The sequence below is a fragment of the Leopardus geoffroyi genome, chromosome A2 (assembly GCF_018350155.1).
Source record: "Leopardus geoffroyi isolate Oge1 chromosome A2, O.geoffroyi_Oge1_pat1.0, whole genome shotgun sequence".
NCBI lineage: Eukaryota > Metazoa > Chordata > Mammalia > Carnivora > Felidae > Leopardus > Leopardus geoffroyi.
In genome coordinates, this window is record NC_059331.1 from 112,081,954 (window position 1) to 112,103,301 (window position 21,348).

General features: G+C 41.1%; 1 protein-coding gene across 1 annotated transcript; it reads right to left on the reverse strand.

Moving 5' to 3' along the window:
• Positions 1 to 521: 521 nt before the first annotated feature.
• Positions 522 to 2,582, reverse strand: TWIST1 (twist family bHLH transcription factor 1). Its single transcript, XM_045495031.1, has 2 exons — positions 1,707 to 2,582; positions 522 to 1,189 (listed from the first exon to the last, which is right to left on the reverse strand). The coding sequence occupies exon 1, from the start codon at positions 2,349 to 2,351 to the stop codon at positions 1,749 to 1,751; it is 603 nt and encodes a 200-aa protein (XP_045350987.1). The 5' UTR covers positions 2,352 to 2,582; the 3' UTR covers positions 522 to 1,189; positions 1,707 to 1,748.
• Between the last annotated feature and the right edge of the window lie 18,766 nt (positions 2,583 to 21,348).

The following is a 21,348-nucleotide window of genomic DNA, read 5'->3' on the forward strand; positions in this document are numbered from 1 at the left end:
TATCTTTCCTGCTGAATTAAACTTTACTATTTTCAGTGCATTTGTATTGATTTATACGTGTACAGATAGGTCATTTTAAGAACACTTTATACACCGTTCACTGAAATGAACCTCTTATTTAAAAATCCTCACAAACAGTGGAGCTCATGACAAAAATACAGAGTTAACAAGAGAAAAGACTGCTGGCTTCATATTGCTTATATGCGTTGAACTGTTCTACGACTGCCTCCTCAAAATATAAGCAAGAGAGGTGAGTAACAAATGTAAGTTTTCGCTGTTTAGAGAGCTGGTAAGAGATGAAGGATAGATGCCACAAAGCCCACTGAACACCAAATTGGAATAATAATAAAGCTGTCTTTCTAAATAACATGCCTGTGCCTGTCAGTAGCTAGTTTATTTGCGTTTTCAGTGCTTTGTTTATATTAGTGCCCCCTCCCTCCTGGGTGCCTCCAGAGTTAAACAAGCAAGTATTTACCGCCAACTTAATCCTGAGCTTTAAAAATATAGACCAAACTCTGAGGTTCTTAAAATTTTCAGTCATATTTATTTATTGCAGAAAAATAATATACAAAGATATTTACAAAACAATCATAAAAATATGAATGCATTTAGACACCGGATCTATTTGCATTTTACCATGGGTCATCAATAAATAAATAGAATGTTGTTTTTTGTATTTTAAGTTTTTTTTTTTTTTTCCCTCAGAGGAAGAAGGTAAAAAGGAATGAACTGACTGTGATTTTGCAAGTCAGTTTGATCCCCGTATTTTTATTTCTAACGATGTTCTTAAAATTCCTCTGGCTGTTACCATTTTAAAATGGAGAAAGTCCATAATGATGCCTTTCCTTTCAGTGGCTGATTGGCACGACCTCTTGAGAATGCATGCATGAAAAAATAAAAATAAAAACATTCTTCGTCAAAAAAAAAAAAAAAAGGAACACAAACAACTGTTCAGACTTCTATCAGAATGCAGAGGTGTGAGGATGGTGCCGCTGCCCGTCTGGGAATCACTGTCCACGGGCCTGTCTCGCTTTCTCTTTTAAAAGTGCGCCCCACGCCCTGTTTCTTTGAATTTGGGTTCTGCTCTTCTAATTTCCAAGAAAATCTTTGGCATATATATTTATTTTTAGTTTTCCAGCTCCAGAGTCTCTAGACTGTCCATTTGCTCCTTCTCTGGAAACAATGACATCTGCAAAAACCCAGAGAGGGGAAAGTTGGTTATTGTTTAGGTCTTCGTGTTTGTTTTCTAAGACTAGTGAGCTCTGTCCTTATCACCACTACTGAGAAATTGCGCTGAACAACCTGGAAGGATTTCAGCCCAAGGGCAAGAGGAAGTGGGTGGGCGGAAAGAAGGAGGAGGTGGAATTTGGAAACATTTGTTTTAAGGAGAAGGAAAACTTAAAGCCAAAAAGAAAGGGAGGCGCTGGCAAGAAAACTGTCCTTACCCGTGACCCTGGAGTCTTTCTCAGACTTCCCTCCTGTCTCGCACGCACACTCACGCACACGCACACTCCTAACCGGGGCGCATCCCCCCTCTCTCCCTAGCGGGGACCGACCAGCCTTTCGGGGACGTTCAGGGGATGAGGTGGCGAAGGCTGAGAGCGGAGTGGGAGAGGGGGCTGAGGAAGGGGGCAGGCAGCCACGGCCCGGCCGTCAGTCCGTCCGCCACCTGAGCGGCAAAGGGGCGCAGAGGCGTCGGTCCTTACCTAGGTCTCCGGCCCTGCCGAGGGGGTGGGGAGCTCCGCCTGCTAGTGGGACGCGGACATGGACCAGGCCCCCTCCATCCTCCAGACCGAGAAGGCGTAGCTGAGCCGCTCATGGGCCACATAGCTGCAGCTTGCCATCTTGGAGTCCAGCTCGTCGCTCTGGAGAACCTGGTAGAGGAAGTCGATGTACCTGGCCGCCAACTTGAGGGTCTGGATCTTGCTCAGCTTGTCCGAAGGCAGCGTGGGGATGATCTTCCGCAGCGCGGCGAACGCCTCGTTCAGCGATTGCGTGCGCTGGCGCTCCCGCACGTTGGCCATGACCCGCTGCGTCTGCAGCTCCTCGTAGGACTGCGGGCTCCCGCCGCCGCTGCTGCTGCCGCCGCCGCCGGCGCCGCCGCCGCCGCCACCCGCAGATTTCTTGCCGCGCTTGCCCTGGGCCGGGCTGCCCGGCTCGTCGCCGCCTCCGACGCCCCCGCCCGCGGCCCCGCCGGGCCCCGCGCCGCCGCCCGCGCTGCGCCGGCTGCTGCGCCGCTTGCGCCCCCCGCGCTTGCCGCTCGGCGGCTGCTGCCGGTCCGGCTCTTCCTCGCTGTTGCTCAGGCTGTCGTCGGCCGGCGAGACTGGCGAGCTGGACACGTCCTGCATCATCTCTCAGGTGGCAGCGTGCGGCCTCGCAGGCCCGGGGCAGAGGGGCGGCCCGGGAAAAGGAGGAGAGCGGGGCGCCTCAGCCCGCCAGCTTCCCCCGCGCGCGGCGCCGGCCGGGGCGGTGCGGCCCGCCGAGGAGGGAGCGGGAGGAGGGACGGGGTGGATCTCCGCGGGGAGGGCGCGCGGGGGAGGCGGGGAGGGAGGCGGGAGGGGGAGGGGACGGTGTGGATGGCCCCGAGGTCCAAAAAGAAGGCGCCCAACGGCCGCACGCACACCCTGCTCGGCCTCCTGGAAACGCTGCCGGTGCCGGCGAGCCCGCGAGGTGTCTGGGAGTTGGACGAAAGCTGCAGACTTGGAGGCTCTTATACCTCCGTGCAGGCGGAAAGTTTGGGGGCAGCAGTGTCATTGGCCTGACGTGGGGAGGAGGGACTTTTCGAAGTTTTATAGGAAAGTTTCCGCTTTCCAGCCCCCCCCCTCCTTTCCCCGTCCCCACCCCCCACTTGCTCAGGGTCTAACAATTCGTTCTCCCAAACCATTCAAAAACGACCTGGCTCCGGCGGCCGGCCCCTCTGCCCGCCTCCTTGCTGCCCTCCCTCTTCCCTCCCCGCCGCCCTCCGCAGGCGGGCGCGGGGTGATTTCCTTCCGCGCAGTTGCGCGCGGGCCGCGCCCCCGCACCCGAGCGCAGCCCCGGAAAGCGGCCGGAGGGGACCTCTCGGCCGCGGTGTCAGTCCCTCCCGGAGTGGCTGTGACAGCAGCGGCAGCAACAGCTTCTACGCAGTGCGTGATGTCTCAACTCTCCCCAGTACCCTCTAGGTCCGTGGGGCCGCCTTTGGGATTGCTGGGGTGGGGGCAATGGCAAAACTGGCAGCCGCGGAGCTCCCCCAATAGTCAGGTAGACGGGCCCCTAGAGCCCCAAAGGCCAAACCGCTGCGGCGGGCCCTGAAGTCGTGGGCGTTTCTGAAGACGTGGCTGCGACACGGGGAGTGTGGATCTGCGCCCCGGCCTGCTCTCACCCCTCCCTGAGAAGCATCTGGGCCTTCCTTTTCCCTCTACAGTGACCCAGTCTAACGCTTCCTACCACTCAAAAGGCTACACCTCCGACGGTGCTGGAAAGAGACAGAAATTCATTCTTTCTCGGAAGTCAGTTTTGTTCTTGGAGAAGGCAGCAGGGCCAGAGAGGGACAGCACAGCGTTTTCGCTGCGGCCCTGATCTCCTGAGCTGCCAGCCCAAGGTGGAGGACCCTGTGGCCATTTCATCCCTACCCTACTTCCCAATAAGGCCCCGCATTGTGACCTCTAAAGGTAGGCTCGTAAGAAAGTGAGATGAGGTCCCAAAGCCCCTGAACACAACGCGGTTTGCCCAAGCCAGTTGTGAGAGACACCTCCACTCCTCGTTCCTAGGAGGTGGAGTGGGCAGTTATGCTTCGTGCTACCCAGACGTGGTCCAGTTACTTGGACGCTTTTATATTTTAAGCAATTCTGTCTAATACATTAACAACAAAGAGCCCCAAAGAGGGTGTTAATGCAGCTTCTGTCAGATCGGAGGCAACAAAAGTTGGTGGGCTGGAAGGAAAGCCTCGTGGAAGAGAAACCCATCTTTGCAGTTCCAGACTTGCTTCTCTTTATTGGAACGAGTTGGGATAGAATAAGCTTTTCGTGTTCATCCGTTAGTTGCAAAGCAAAGCATTAGTCGATATTCAGGGGTAGATTTGGGGGTGCTGAGCTTGTGTGCCCTGAACAGGCCAAGGTCCCCTCACTCTATCCCCAGACTGGACTGTCAGGGGAGAATTAACTTAGCGAAGGACCCCATTCTGGGCCTGATGGAGGGTCGTTGTCCCGGGTGTCAGGAGGAGGAGGAAAAGGAGGAGGGAGCCCAGGCAACACGAGGGCAGGCCATGTGGCTCTGCCCCGCTGAGGCTCGAAGATTCAGTCCGGAAACCCTGGGGTCTGGAGCGCCTGGAGCTGGCTGAAGGGCTCAGACTTCTGGGGGAAGTGAGGGCAAGAGGCATCCCTCCCGTGGGGGTGAACAAGGCAGTGCTTTCATGGGAGGTGTGACTTGCAGGGTCTGTCTATCACCATTTTTACAAATATTCAGAAACAATGCCCACAGCATGCTGACTGGCCTGCTTGGAGAGCTCCCGCGGCATTTTAAAATGAGAGCCCGTCTGGAAAGTGGATTCTACTTGACCTCCACTTAATAGTGTGCAGGCAGGTATCCTTAAAACAAAACTCATTATGATAAGTCACCCTTTTGTTTTCATCTTCTGCCTGTAGAATTTTATCTCTTGGAAGCAGAGAATAAGGCAGAAATTCTGCCCCACTCTACACAGTGTTCTCTCTTATAAATCTGAATTGCAGATTATTCCGCAATTCTTATTTGAAGGTGGCTGCAGAAATCTTGAAAATTCTCCACCTTTACCTTTCTTTTTTAAAGATCAATCTCAAATCTTAATTTTGTTTTTCTTTTCCCTTTGGTTGAAGTCTTAAAACCAAAGAGATTGAATAATTGGACTTTTTCCTTTGTGGCTATGGACAAGCAAGACAGGAAAGTGTGGGCAAAGTGTAAAGGGAAACCTTACCTGACCAAGGGGAATTGGGGTGGGGAATTGGGGTTGTGGGATGGAAATGAGGGCAGAGAAGCTGGAGGAGAAACGGAGTCCTCTGCAGCTAGCAGCCAGGGATCCTTAGCCAGCCAGACTTGCAGAGTCATCAATCTCCAAGACTAGTTCTTAAACAAATTAACCCAGCCCTGTTCTGAGCAACTAAACTTCTAGGGAATGAAGAGCTCCTGGCTGCTGGGCACCAGGGATCCCCGGGGGCTGAGGCTGCGCTCTGGATGCCAGAATGCTTACAAGAGGGCTGAAAATGAATGACCTAACTAGAACCATCTCGGCATGGAATCTTCCTGACAGAGTCATAATCAATGACTTTAGTTCTGAGAAGAAATTTCTCTTGAGCTCTTTGAAGAAATGGATGAAGAGAATGAGAGGGGTTTTCAGTGCCTACATGTTACTTTTTGAGCAGAAGGCTGTGGCTTGCCAAATGAATTACCTCTCAAAATGTCTGGGGCTCAATACTCCCTGCTTTGCAAACTGTAATATTTCCTGGTCCCACCCTGTTCATCTGCAGCTATATCCTACGTAACATTTTATCTAACAATTTTCTTGTCCACACTTGCTGGGGGAAAGCATCCCTAGTTCTAAAATCCTAATTTCAGGCTCTTAAAAAACGGTTTTAGAAATTTCCCCTTGGGGCTGAACTCAGCCTGACTTGAAGAACGTTAGTGGAGAACTGCCTTCTTTGGGAATACTGGATTAATTGAAATTAAATCATTTTGTCTACTTCTAAAACAAATTCCCTGAAAAAAAAAAAAAGAACTGAAAACAAAAAAGTTTTTCTTTTGCACTTGGATAATTCAAAACGAGCTTTGTTTTCAAAACTGCAAACTTGGCATGTTAGCAGTCCTTCCTGAGGAATGTGTGCTGTGTTAAAAAGTGAAAAAAAAAATACTGTTAGAAGAAACAGAGTTAGGAATCTCCTACTGAGCAGATGCAGTAAGTATGTATGTATCTGTATTTATGTATGTATGTATCTGTATGTATCTGAATGTGTACCCACTGGCATTGTCTTAGCAACATTCATTTATAAATACTTTTAGAGAATGAAAAGAAACATGCATATACTATAGAATTGTTAGCAAGGTGGTAAATTTGGGAGCTGGGATTGCACAAAAGGTGAGTGCTTGAGTCTCTCTTCCTACTCTTTCTCCTTATTCTTTGGATGACCTACCACCTGTAGGCTGGCTTAGAGTTCTATGAAATAATTTCTCTGAATTGCATGAACGTGGCACAGGAGTGTTCACACAGAAGGGGGCGCAAATTGGAGAAGGCTGCAGTTGAATGGACATCTTAGATTTCATCTTGTTTTGAACACTCCATGGGGGATTGCCTAGTTTGATGGTTAAGTAAGAGAATTTTTTCAAAGCGGAGTATGAAGTCTGTGTCTGCACAAGTGACTTGGATTGGTGACACAGGCAGCCTTCGTGTTTGAACACCTTACCCTAAAGAAGAGGTCATCCTCTTTCTTTTTTCATGGTAGTTTAATTCATGAATCTAACTGATTCTATATTTCTCTTTCCAAACTTCTTTAAGGATCAGGAACTAAAATTATCAAATGTGAAGCTTTCAGTCTGGAAGTAAAATGAAAAAGGATAAAGCATAAGAAATTGAGTTGCCAGGAGCACCTTAAACAAGCAAATCAAATTTCAAATAAATTAATCTTTACAATATCTGACATTGTGCATTCAAAGTGAAGGTAAGATCAAGAAACAGCATATGCTGAACTTGTACATAAAGAGGAATCAGAGTGTGGAAAAGTATGGTGTCTTGAAGAGCCTCCTCCCCACCCAGCTTTTATTAACTTGTTGGGTGTGCAGGCTAGAGAGACTGTCCTGTGTTTGCTGCCAGTTAACCTTGGTGACATACACATTCACCTATTTCAGAGAGCTGCTGGAGTAACTGAAGAAATAATGTAAGAAATATGTACTTATTCATAGCGGCTTTTATCATGACCATAGTCTTCCTACTTAGTAAGCGTTTTTATCTTTTCTGTCTAATCAAGCAATTTAAATATAAATCTAATGGTTTATATTCTGTGTTTTTCCAGATAAAGTTCCTACTCTGATTACTCCTAACTTTCATCTCTCTACACTTCAAGGGATTTCCTTTTTTCACAAATGGCTTTTCCTGAAGCCTTAAATCCTATTTCCATTGTTTTGATTGATTCTTCCTGCACAAAACATGTTGTTTTTGCCAGTGACCACAAGAGGACACAATTTCCTAGAGAACTTTGTTTAAAAAGACACTTGTAGAAGGCTTACAAAATAGCAAAAAATATTGCACAGTGAATGTCATTTTGGGGATGCCTATTTCATTTATGTCACTTTTCTTAATTAAGTAACTTTGATGTAAACTAAAAAAATTAAAACTTAAAAAATAAAAATCATTTAAAAAATAAATGAAAAAACCATATATACACATAAGTTGGCATTCAAACCTGGGATGTCTTGGAAGATTTTATCTTTTCTCTTTATTGTAGAAAATAAAAGAAAAACATGTATGAAAATGTACTAAAAAATACCATTTTAAGGGAAAACATTTATTTTGCATTAGTAGAGGTTTGTACAAAACTCTGAGTGATCTGGAATTTTACTTGCTCAATTTTAGAGCCATGTTTGGCAATGAAAAACAATCTTTTTTAAAAAATATGTTACTATTCCAGAATACCTTTGAAAGTTTGAATTTTTAGTTTCAGCATTTGGGTTGTCTTTATGTGAACAAATGCATGGAAATTATGTTTTATGATTTGCCAGTTCTATTTTAACGCATGTCATAAGAACTAAATTATTTTTCAAAGATATGGAAAAATAGGATATTAAGATACAGATTCCCAACACTTCCCCCAAATTATGATACACACTCTTTAATTTAAGGTTACCGTCCTCTTTCCTATTACTTCTTCTCAAAAAAGATTTCAGAGCATCTGATTACTTTGTAAATTAAAATGAATTATGTCTTGATATTTTTAGATGAATTTTATAGTTCTGGTAGAATGCTGTTGACAGTCAAACTGGGGAATCGCTGCTTCATTTGGAACTCAATGCTTTTTTTGTTTTGCATTTGTGTCTTCTTGCAGATACATTCCTAATCACACTCTCTGAGACCCTGCTGGAGGAACTGAGCTGTGGACCAGAGATGCTGGAAAGAGAAGAAGAGAAAAGGACAAGAAGGAAAAACCAGAGCAAAAATGAGAACAAGACAGAGAAGAATGTGAAGAGAGTGTAAGAGGGCGCTGGGACAACTGGTGGGAGACCGAAAGAGAAAAAGAATAAGGCTTAATATGGAGGGGTCAGTGACAAGAGAAAAGGCTTATATCTGAAAAGAAAGAAAGAAATGCATTTAGTGGGAAATAGAAAAGCAATAGAAAAAGGATTATTTGCCTCAGTTTCTGCTCACAGAGATTGTTGTAAGTAGCTACCTGTCCCTTGGTGCAGGCATTTTGATTTTAAAAATCCCTGTCATTCTCGCTGAAGTGCTAACAAAAAGTAAGGAACTTGGTGGAGGGCTGGGAAACTTTTAATTGAGGGTAATGTTCCTTGAATAGATACGGTCTATCTGGAATTAGAGTAAAGGTATTACATGTTGTCGTTCTTGCCTCTCAAGATGGTAGAGGGGAAGACGTCTGGGGGGACACTTGATGCCATTACTGTGTGAAAAATGCTTCGAATTATGATAGGATTTTAGAAATCCTGGCTCATTGTTTTCTATTTGACTTCCAGAATGGAGATCAAACTTGGTGTTTTTTCCCTGTGGTTAGCCAGCATCAATGCCTTTGTCTTCCCCACCTCAGATACCTCAGGGAAGACATAGTTGTAGTGATACATTTTATTCTCACTCACTCCTACTCAAGACCTTGAGAGATTGTGAGGTTCTGGTTCTGCCTAATGGTGCATTCAGGAGACCTGAATTCTGGTTTCAACTGGCACTAATTAGTTATAACATGTCTATTGATTCTTTCATAATTTAACAAAAATGTGTCCATCTCTAATTATGTTAGGTACTTGGAGTAAGAATATTTAGCCCCTGACATCAAGGATGTCACAGTCTAATGAGAAATAAAATCTGAAAACTGTTTTGTGGCATGGAGAGCTAACTACTGTGATGGATATTTCAAAGAGTGCCAAGGACCCTGGACCTGGTCTGAGGTGACAGGATGCCTTGGTGCATTGGGAGATTACCTCACTGCAATGATAACCTCCAAATATATTTCCAGGAAGCTTGTCCCAGCCAGAGACACACACAGAAAGGCCCACAGACCAAGTGAAGATGTACATATCAACCTGGTTTATTAAGTTGATTAGAAACATACAGTAAGAAAGGGAATTACAGTAGGTTAATGTACTAGAATAGGTTGCAAGCAGGCAGGAAGGGCCATGCTACCCAAATCCTGGAGTACACAGGTTCACGGTGACTCTGCCCTCCAGCAGCCTTCCTTGCTGATGGTGTGGTTAAGAGGTCCAAAGTGAGGGTTAGCAATGATGTAGGGTTCCTGGAGCTAAATTAACTTGCTCTGTTAGAAAAGGCAAATACTCTTGTCCATAGCTGGGCTTGATATTAGCCTCTGAGTGGCTGTGGGTTTTATCTTTAAGTCTTGGTCAGAGGACAAGTGGGCCAAGTTGAATGTCACCAACAGGGAGCTGAAGACCTCATGAATATGGAATTCCCTGAGAGTTCATGACTATCTGATGCTTACATAGCCTTTCTGTCCTTTCCTACTTAGTTTAGTGATGTCTAAGATGTCTTACAGGTTACTTACTTCCATTCTTAATGTCGTCTATTTTCTTTGTTTCTCTTATTCTCTTTAGCAGAATGGAATATTCATAAATCTAACAGGAAGCATACATTGCAGTCTTCCTAAAGTACCCTTTATCTCAGCTTTAGTCTTCAAGGATGTTTGGGGTGAACCAGATGAGGAGTAGAAAGGGGAGGAGGAAGGAATGACACTGGGAGTGGCATGGATAAAGGCAGGGAGGCAGGAGCGTGTATGACCTGCTCGGGGTCCTGTAAGGAATCTTGCATGGCTGGAGATGGAATGGGTGTGGGAACGGCTGGAAATGATACAAAGTTTAGATCACTAACTGTGTGACATGCTAAAGAATTTGGGTTTAGCTCTAAATGGAGTTGGGGAAACTGAAGAATGTTAAACAGGGAAAAGACACAATCAGATTTATATTTTAGACATATGAGCCTGTGGACGGTGCAGGGGATGGGTTAGACAGTTATGTGATTATATTTAGGAAGTTCTTGTGTCAGCCCACGATATATGTCCTATAAAGGCATCAGTTTACTTATGAGAACTTACACCATTGCAGTAGTTATGGGGTATGTGGACAGTATAATATAAAGCTGAGGGAAAATGGATTCAGGGAGATTTGGAGGTATCAGTTTCCTCATCTGTAAAATGAAGTAGTTGGATAGATAATATGAAAACATTCAAAAAATGTTTAAACTTGAAAGATTTTAGAAATTATCTAGCCTCTTAGTTTTATGGATGAAAAAGTTTTCTCTATGACTGCTTCTAACTCTATGATTTGGCAATATCTAGAACCTGAAAGCATTTTCCTAAGTAATGAGAATGAATTTCCTTCTAGTTCTGGAAACTGCTTGTGGCCAACTGTGGTCCTAAACTTTTATGCCAAAAATGAGTAAAATAGGTAGTGAAGTGGTTTGAAGGGGCCTTCTCCAAAACCACTTAATACTTCCCATAGCCATGCTTGAAATCTATCACTGACAACTCATTAAGTTGGAGCCTGCCATTGTCTTCTCCAGGCTCGTCTTTTAGATGGTAAAGTCCCCAAGGTGAGGTAACACATTAGCTCACTGACACCTTTGAGTGAATTTGATTGCATGACATTTTTCTCAGGAAAGGAGGGGCCTAGGCTAGCCAGAGGATACTGCGACAAATTGAAGAGCCCTGACTGAAAGTCAAGGAAAGTTGTGAAGAAAGAAATGGTTGTAGGGGCGCCTGGGTGGCGCAGTCGGTTAAGCGTCCGACTTCAGCCAGGTCACGATCTCGCGATCCGTGAGTTCGAGCCCCGCGTCGGGCTCTGGGCTGATGGCTCAGAGCCTGGAGCCTGTTTCTGATTCTGTGTCTCCCTCTCTCTCTGCCCCTCCCCCGTTCATGCTCTGTCTCTCTCTGTCCCAAAAATAAATAAAAAACGTTGAAAAAAAAAAACATAAAAAAAAAAAAAAAAGAAATGGTTGTAGTACTAGGACCTTTGCACTTTTTCTAGGTGGGTGTTGGACTAACATCCTGGCCTGTCTGAGCCTTTCATGCCTTCAGTGTGACTGATGTCATCCAGTTCTGTCTTTTGGATTCAATTCTAGGCAGAACACAATGAGCTAGTGAGGAAACTGAAACCCACTGCCCCTGTCCCATCATCTCGATTTCTGCCAAGGTCTTAGAACCTTGAAAAGTGGCTATCAAATAGAGCATACTCTTCTGTCTCACTATCAGATGTGTGTTAAGAACAAACAATCACAATCTCTTTGCTTTAATCATAACTGACCTATTTAGATGTACTTATTATATTCATGGGTAGAGCTATTTCTAGGGAGCATGAAGTACATATAATGACTGAGAAAAACAGAAATAGCCATTGGTGGTCATAAAGCAACTTTAACAGCAGTTTTAATTTCACAGCCAAGTTTTTGGGCTGGGGATAAATAATTGTTAAAAATACTCTAAAGAGGAAGACACAGATGTTAAATTTGAAGAGTATCAGCAGGCTTGAAATGTCTGAAGAACCAATACTGCAAGTGAGTTATATTTCTTCTTTAACAGAGCTATTCTACAAAATAGACTACAGTCTGATACAATTATTCGGAAAAATCAACTCCACTTCTAGGCTTATGTAACATTTATTCACTATTGTGTTCATTATATTGATTCTTACATGAAAAACTGGGCACCCTGATATTTTATAGAGATTCATCAAAACACTTTAAAGTACTTTGTTTAGTATGCATTTTAAATGGGAGAGAGAGAATTTCATGGCAAACTTTGGTTAAGACAGAAAGACTATTGTTTTTTATTTGTGAATCTATCAGCAATGAAAGCTGCAATCACAAGGCGCTGTGGCTTTTGTCATTTACTTGAGGTAACAGGTATGGCAGAAGATCACATTATTGGAGAACAGAATAGACTAGGATAGAACAGAATGAAAAATAATGAAAGCAGATTAAAAATAACAATCTGCATAATTTCCCTAGTTAAATTAAATAAGATGATCATTTTAATTTAATTTATTATAAAATTCTTAAAACATTACAATTGCAGAACTGGAGAAACTGCTTATATTTCAAAAAAAAAAAAAAAAGCGCTTCAGTAAAGTCATACACTGCTAGAGCAAGAAGATGATTTAGAAGTCCAGAGTAATTCTTACTTTCTGGCAACATAGAATGGCCATAGAGAACAGTGTAGTACCTGACAACCCAGATCCTGGAGACAGTCAACCTAGGTTCAAATATGACTCAACTTCTCACTACCTGTGTGTAATCTTATATAGGTTACTTGCCCCTCCATGCTTCCTGGGAAAAAGAGGGAATAATGTGCATCATTAGTTGTCATGATGAAATAGAATCATAAGTGCTTAAAATGGTGCCTGGCACTTGATACATGTTTGATATTATTACTTTAAATGAGGACTAGTTATGCAGTACCTTGTAGACTGAGATGTAGCATTTGTATTCAATTCCAAGTATAAAGGAAGGGTTTAAAGGGTAAATGAGGAAATTAATTGATGATTGAGTTCTGTTTGAAGAGCATCAGGTCCTATATCCTTATTTCAGTCCCTGAGGACTCAAAGTTTAGGATGAGGACACTAATTGGAGGAGGTTCAATAATTTATCCATGCACTAGCTACCAAAAAATGGTAACAGGAGGCATATGACCTCCATTTTCCATACTAGGCGGTATCTTGTCTGAGCTAAAGACTCTCATATTCAACTGTCCACTTGATACTACAATGCAGGTTTCTCACAGACATCTTGAACTTACTGTTAGTCGTAATTTGTTCCTCCCACAATTTCAGTAAGTTGTTTGTCTAATTGCTTAGCCTAAAAACCTAGAAGCCATCATTAATATGTCTCTTTCCCTCAGCCCACATTTTCCTGCATCCAGGTGATCACAAGGAGTGCAGTTTCCCACCAAGACACACAGACTGAGTATTCACCCAATGGTAGGAAGTACTGTTTAGTGTTTGTTGAACTCCAACAGAGATGGCATTTCCAGGGTCCACACCATTGAGACTCCCTGTAGCATAATTTAGTGTTAAGTGGCTTATATTGGAGTCAGTTTCATTTGTGTTAGTATTTTATTCCCAGCAAGGCTACTTGCTGTAGGAAACCAGACTTTTCTCGTATTCCACATGGGCTCCATAGTGTGCACAATGGGTACTCCATAAATACTCATTTATTGATTATTATTCTCTTTAGAAATGTACAAAAAGTGCAAGTACAATCACAAGTTAAATATACCTTAATTTACCTCAGTCTTATCTTAAACTTACATTTTAGCCAGTGTACTCAAACAACAAGATAGAGTAATATCTATTCCTTAAAAGTCAGAGATTAAAAACACTTTCTTTAAAAATACTAATTTGAAAGGGTGCCTGTGTTGCTCAGTCAGTTAAACATCTGACTCTTGATTTCAGCTCAGGTCATGATCTCACAGTTCCTGGGATCAAGCCCTTGCATTGGGCTTTGTGCTGATAGCCTGATTCTCTTTCCTTCTCTCTCTGTCCCTCCCCTGCTTGTGTTCTCTCTTTCTCTCTCTCAAACTAAACAAATAAACTTAAAAAAATAATTTGGAGACTGTTTCCTTCCACAGATATTCAATCAAATATTACCACTAACTGGATTCTTAAATTATTCAATAAACATATCTAGTATTGTTATAGCTATATATGCCATACACACACACACACACACATACATATACATATATAGGATATGTACATATATATATATTTAGCAGTTTTTTCCTATATATATCCTATATATATGTATATATAGGATATATACATATACACATATAGTATATGTACATATATATGTGTATATATATGCATATACATATATATATACATATATATACACACATATATATACACACACACACACACACACATATATATATATATATATATATATATATATATATATTTAGCAGGTTTTTTTCTATATAGCAGCACCAGCACAAATATTGGTGAGGAGGGAAAAGACTACAATAAAGCAAAAAGTATCTGTAAATTCTGTTTTATTTTCTTTGCAAAGAAGAAGCTAAAGCAGTTGACCCTGACCTAGAAGACAAAGAAGACTTTTCAGCCTAATTGTTTCAAAGAGCTGGAGGTTTGTGTAATAAAATAGTTGGAAGAAAATACTAAGGGAATGTTGGAAGAAAATACTAAGGGAATGTCCAATCTAAGGCTGTAGCAATTCAAATGGAAGGATGGTCAGTCCTTTGACTGCTGAAATGTCTGTCCTGTTCCTTTTCTGATTCCTCGGGATGATCCAACCATTTAAGTGGTCCATTCAGTCATATGAAGATCTCACTCCACCACAAGTGTCAGAGCTCAAGAGTATTCACTTGATGATATTCCTGTGTAGAAGAAGAAATAGTATTGACCCAGAATTGTGCCAAGGTCTCTGGCATGTATGGGCTTTTCTTCAAGGGAACAGAGACTAGTTAGCAGGCCACTGCAGTAATGTAGATGAGAGGTGTTTATGACCTAAACTAGATGTTAACCGTGGAGTTGGAGTTGGAAAGAAGTGACTAGATTCTAGATATATTTTGAAGGTAGAACTAATAGGATTCACTAAAGATAAGATATGAGGTGTGTGGAGGAGGCATCAAGATGACTTTAGGGCTTTTTATTTGAGAAAAAGTGAGGCGGGGTGGGGGGCATTGGCAACCCCTGAGATGGAGAAGGCTGTGGTGGAACACATTTCAGTGGGGAGAGTTCATTTCAAACATGTTGAGTTTGAGATGTCAGTTAGAAATCCAAGTGGAATTGCTGGGTGGCAGTTGGACTTATGAGTCTGGAGTTTGTGAGAGAGATCTGGACTGAAGGTAAAACTTGGAATATATCAGCATAGCAATGGCCTTTGGAGCTATTTAACTGGAGGTGATCACTATGGGAGTATATGTGAGGAAGAGTTGAGTGAAAAAAAAAAGATGGTTATCACTCTATAGAGAAAACAATCAGAGAAGGGATATAGGGAGTACAATTTTGAGTAGGGTGATATTTGTGAAATTAGAGATAATTCATTTTCCCAAGAAGAAACTAGGACAAATTGAGAAGCAATAATCATTAATAAAAGACATAATTCTCCAGAGTAGGAAAAAAAAAACTAACACAGTTCATAAAATGGAATGGCACACTGTATTCCAAGCAAAGTGAATGAAAACAGATCCATACCCATTAATATTGTCAGAAAAATATTGAATGTTGAAGATAAGCCATCCTATAGGCATCCAGATAGAGAACATAGGTTATTCATTAAAAAAAAAAAAAAGAAAATCTGGCTACTTAGGTCTTTTCCAAAAGAACACAGGCCAAAAGGATATTGTAGTCCACGAAGTTCATATAACCAACCAAAGTCACATTTACACGTATGAACAAGTGTGGAAGACTCAGAAAATACCATTTTGTCCTCTTAACAACAACAAAAGGTCAAGTTTACTCTTAGCTTACTGAGAATGACACAAGAATGAGATGAGCAATGATACAAGGAAATACAGCAACCGAAGTCTAATCAGTTATTAGAAAAACAAGAAGAGTAAGTGGGAAACTAAACAAATTCTTTTTAAAAAAATTTTTTAATGTTTTATTTTTGAGACAGAGAGAGACAGAGCATGGGCAGGGGAGGGGCAGAGAGAGAGGGAGACATAGAATCCGAAGCAGGCTCCAAGCTCTGAGCTTTCAACACAGAACCCGACACGGGGCTCAAACTCACAAACTGTGAGATCATGACCTGAGCTGAAGTCAGATGCCCAACCAACTGAGCCACCCAGGAGCCCCTCTAAACAAAAACTTCTTAAAAAAATTTTTTTTTTGATGTTCATTTATTTTAGAGGCAGAGAGACCGAGCACAAGCAGGGAAGAGGGAGAGGGAGACACACTCTGAAGCAGGCTCCAGGCTCTGAGCTGTCAGCACAGAGCCTGACGTCGGCCTCGAACCCACCAACCATGAATCATGACTTGAGCTGAAGTAGGGCACTTAGCTGACTGAGACACCCAGGCACCCCTAAGCAAAAAATTGTTGAAGGAGAACATCTTATAAAAATATTCATGTATTAATAAATAACACTTCCAGAGAAAGATTTAAGGTAGATGACATGAATAGAAAAAAGCCAGAAAGAAGACATACATTAAAAATAAGGAAGATACATGAATAATAAAAAAAAAGAAACTGTATAAAGTAAAACTCAAGTTAGCAGAAGAATGTCCTATGTATTTTTTGAGGACTTACAGCTTATATTTCAGATGCCAGGGATTCTAGTAAACTAGTTGTCTTTCTTGTTCTATATATTTTTTAATTATCAGAAACTTGGCTCTAAGAAGTCTAGTATACAACATGAATAGGTATCACAAACAATTTGTAACATCTATAGGGTCTGTGAAGGAAACACACACACACACACACACACACACACACCCACACACACACACACGGAATCCAGAAGTCCGACTATTTCCGATACTGTGACTTGCCTGAAAGAATTTTTTTTTAACTTAATTGGGAAAGGAAGCCTTAAGGTTAATAAAAGACAGTATTCATGACAATATATATAAAATATCCAATAAATTTCACAGGGCTGTTCCTTTTTTAAAAATAATGTTATTTAATATAGGTTTGTGATATGGTGGCAAAAATGATTTACTAATTTGCTAATTTCTTTCTGATTATGGGGTTTAATCCTGTCACAGAATTTTTAAAAATGTGCTTTAAGTTTATTTATTTATTTTGAGAGACAAAGAGCATGAGCAGGGGAGAGGCAGAGAGAGAGGGAGAAAGAGAGGGAGAGAGAGAGAAAATCCCAAACAGGTTCTGACTGCCAGTGCAGCGCCCAATGCAGGGCTTGAACTCAAGAGCATTGAGATCATGACCTGAGCCAAAACCAAGAGTCGGACTTTTAACCGACTAAGCCACCCAGGAGCGCCTAATTCTATCAGAGATATTTGAGTATCTTGAATAATATACTTCTGGCTATCTTCAGTAAATGTTGTCTTTCTTAGCAGAGATATTGAAAGTTATTGAGAGGTGATTTTGAGATTATGCTCCCTGAAATTTGATAGTAAAATGCAGTAGTCTAGGTTGAGAAAACCCTTGAGTCCAGCAGTATCTGAAATGGAAGACATGCTGAATTCAAATGCTCTGTTGCCCCTATTTGGAGGCAAGGGTATAACAATTAACAGTTACCATCTTCTGTAGTTTGGTACTTTTAGCCCAAATGTGCATTGTCAAAGAGAAAGTCACAACAAAAGACAGATAAACTAAAAGTCTGCTAAATTTCTTATAATATAAAAATTTGAATTTAGATACATTTTAATTGTTTTTTGAAAAATTTTATTGCATTCAAATTTATATTGTTTATACTGTCATAGAATGACACTAGCTTTCAGCTGTGTATTATACTGCATAGAAGCTGATTTTCCTCTTTCACATTTCATGCTTTCTTTCATTTTATAGAGCTAGACTGTTTTTTCCCTTCTGAGACATCACAATGGTACCTTGTGAGGTGATGTTAGGGTATGAGGAGCTGAGGTGTGTTACATACTGGGGTAGGGAAGAGGCATAATGTGTAGTTCTCCCTCTCTTATATCAGCTTGTTCAGAAGAATTGCAATGTAGTCCTTGCATATTTGTACTCTGGGTTAGGCTTAAAAAACCTATGTAGTGTGAGATCATTCTATCCCTTAACGGTCCACAATATTAATGAGACCCTGTTATATGTCAGGCACTGTCCTAGGTACCTGGGAGGAAGAGACACATTAAGTAGGATATGGCACTATAATAAAGAGATCAAAAAATATAGTGGATTAAACAACAAAGTTTATTTATCTTATGAGAAATTTGGATAGGTGTTACAGTCTTGGCTCACTGGCTGAACCATGGTGGAGATTTAATGTCTTATTCTTTTGTCTATTTGTCTTTTGTCTATTCTCAAAATAGGACTTCCATTTCATGGACCAAATGGCCACCCCAAAGTCATTTCAATTTTGCATTCTAGCCATTGGGAAGGGAGAAAAGCCAAGGGAAGACATGTCCCTCTTTTAGGGGCCCTATCTAGAAATTACATGTGGCTAGTGCTCATATCCCATTACTAGATTCTAGTCACATAGCCACGACTAACTACAAGTGAGGCTGTGAAAGGTAGTCATTAGCTGGATAGCCATGTGAAGTATAACCTTTACAGGCTATATTGTTAAAGGAAGAAAGAGAGAATGGATATTGTTAGGTAACTAGCAGGCTATTTACCAAGTAGTGAACAAAATGATCATGAACTTTGGCTTCAACTTGGCTTTAGCTTAGAATTACTCCTTTAGACCTAGTCATAGTGTGCATGCTGGGTATATAGCCCTTTCACTCCACCTGCCAACACTCCTCCTCCCAGAAGCCTCAACCTAAGGGCATTTAGGTATAGGTTACTATGGAACTTACAATATATTAACTACCTTTCTTCTATTATATCCCAATAACTACTGTTTCTACATATCCCATCCAGTGTCTACACAAGCTGGTTAAGTGTATGTCTCTCATTCTACTATGAGCTCATTTTAGACAAGACACCTTAACTGATGAAAAAAAATTATGTTGAGAACAGAGCCAAGTACAAGTAAACATCCAATAAATAATTTGATAGGTTTTTGTTAAATTGGTAGTGAAAGTTAGCACAGGAACTGGGTACTGAACGGAGCAAGAAAACTCAATTCGATCCAGCCCAATTTAAATGTAAACTGAGCCTACATTATTGCTACTTTTCACTCTCTCCTCACTATGACATTTATGTGCTTATTTAGTTTAGGGCTACACAGAAGAATGACCATGAACATTGACTTAGGAAAGGGGAGTCAGGAAATTGTTCACCTTCTTGATCATTTTGTCAACTTCTTTCTCCCAAGGGAGATATTTATGTAGCCCACTAACTTCACTAGACTGAATAAAATATATCTTGATGTTTTCTTTCTCTATAATTTCTGTAGAAAACATTTGCATACATGTTCACAGAAAGAAAGAATCTAGAAAAGAAACTTAATTTTCTATGCTACTATATAAAATTTAGTCAGTGAATCCAACAGAATGATGGCATGGACAGGAGAAAAAAAAAACTGGGGAGAAAGAGAAGAGAAGGGAAGCAAGAGAGATCTTTAATAATTTTGTTTAATTTTTTCTTTGTCATGCATAGCCACTTACCTTTGTGACAATGAGGGATGAATAACTAGAACTGTAATACAAAGTAATACATTGAAAGCCAATTACTAATGATATAGGAACACTAAAAAGCAACACAACTAACTTGTAGCAAATCAGCCAGAGTTTGAAGGAAAAGCAGATTTATAAAATAGTATCGTCTAAAGAACATCCACAAAATCAGAGACATAATAATGGCCTTAAACTTTAAACTGATGAAGAAAGTATTATAAATTGTATCTTCTGACATGGAAATTCTCCCAATGGTTGGAATTTTATTTCAACAGAACCCCTATTTCTGAATTAAATGTCATAAATCTGAGAATTGTATTCACTTTTGCCACTTGATCCGTTCGGTAGTAAATTTGTGGCCAGCCTCCATGAAGTTTCCAGCCACCCTCAGATTCATAGTTCAGGTTAGTCTGAGTAGTACCCTTTCCTTTTAAAAGATTCTTCTTTGGGACTTGTCCACACTGTCCTATTGCAGCTAGGACTCAGCATTTCTGACCTTGGTAATGCTCTTGACATTGTTTTGGGTTTCTTGGCTATTACATCATAAGTTGGCAAATTATATTTTATACCAGAATTGTAGAGATACAAACCAGCCTTAATTTCAACCCAGAAGTCGTGTTTTTCTTTTGTGGAGATGATGAAATAAGTACCTTTATGAGCAAATTTTCTCCGTTTTAAGGTTAAAATCTCACATTTAAGAAGATCCTCTCAATTTAATTTTAGTTTTGCTGAGGAGCAAGAAAATGAAGTGAACAAAAAGAGAAAAAACCTGAAAGTAACTCTGTCCAGTAGGACAAGTGTAGTGATACCCAGTTTGACTAGTGGGACAGACCTGCCAAAACACGAGATAGATGTATCTCATGCTTATATATTATGCTTATATCTATGCTTATATCTAATGCACCTCCCTTTTTGCTGTTCCAAACATCATAAAGATGATAAATATATATAGGATACTTTAGCTGACAGTATACCTTATGGTTAATTATGAATCAGTTTGTAATGAAATGAATCGTGTGAAGGAAATATCAAGGATTATGTGATCTTGAGGTGGTAGCCCTTTTGTGATAGGATCAGGCAGTTGGAAGCTATACCTTTATGTCACATACACCCACAGATGTATTTCTGAAGCATTTAAGAAAACAGCCCAGTTTAGATGGAAGAAGCTATTTCTATCACACTCTATGAACACAAAACAATAATAATATAGAAAATGAGTGTAAAGGAATAAAATACAAATTGCATGGAATAGAAATTATCCCACTAGCAACAAATACGCTATTTGAAAGATGGTATAAATTGAAACCATTAGGAACTGATAGTAATTCTTAATTCTTCAGTAACCAGTAACCAGCTGGACACACAATGAATGCTGGGTCACCTTTGCAAGGAGTATATGCTATTCTTCAGCTAATTGACAGAGGCATAGAGCTATATAATGGCAACATTTGTCACCATTACCTCCAGAGAAGGAGACAACTGGGTCAAAATCTGGCTCCACCACTGTCTATGCTTGGACAGGATATTTCATTTAATTTGAATTTAATTTTTTTTATTTGTAAAGCATATATTAATATTCATCATAGTATTTTGTAAGGATTGGATGGCATAGTATATGTAGGCAGCCAGTGCCTAGTAGTTGTTCAATAAATTAATTGCTGCCCCTACTGGCTTGTGGTTCCTCACTCAGTACTGTCTGCAGTGGGGTGGGGGAGCACTAAGTCAGGTGAGGAGTCTACAGGAGTGCCTGTGAAAACTGAGGCCAAACACTAGCTAAACAAATAAAATGGGAATTATCGTTCATTATTTTTCAGTTTGCCCTTTGTGTTTCTTTTGACTAGTGGTGAAGATAATGGAGTTGGGGAAGAGTAAGTAAACACTGTTGTTTTTGTGATCTTTTCTCCTTAGCGTTCACCCAAATTTTCATAGTCTTGATGACTGAATAGGTTTTGA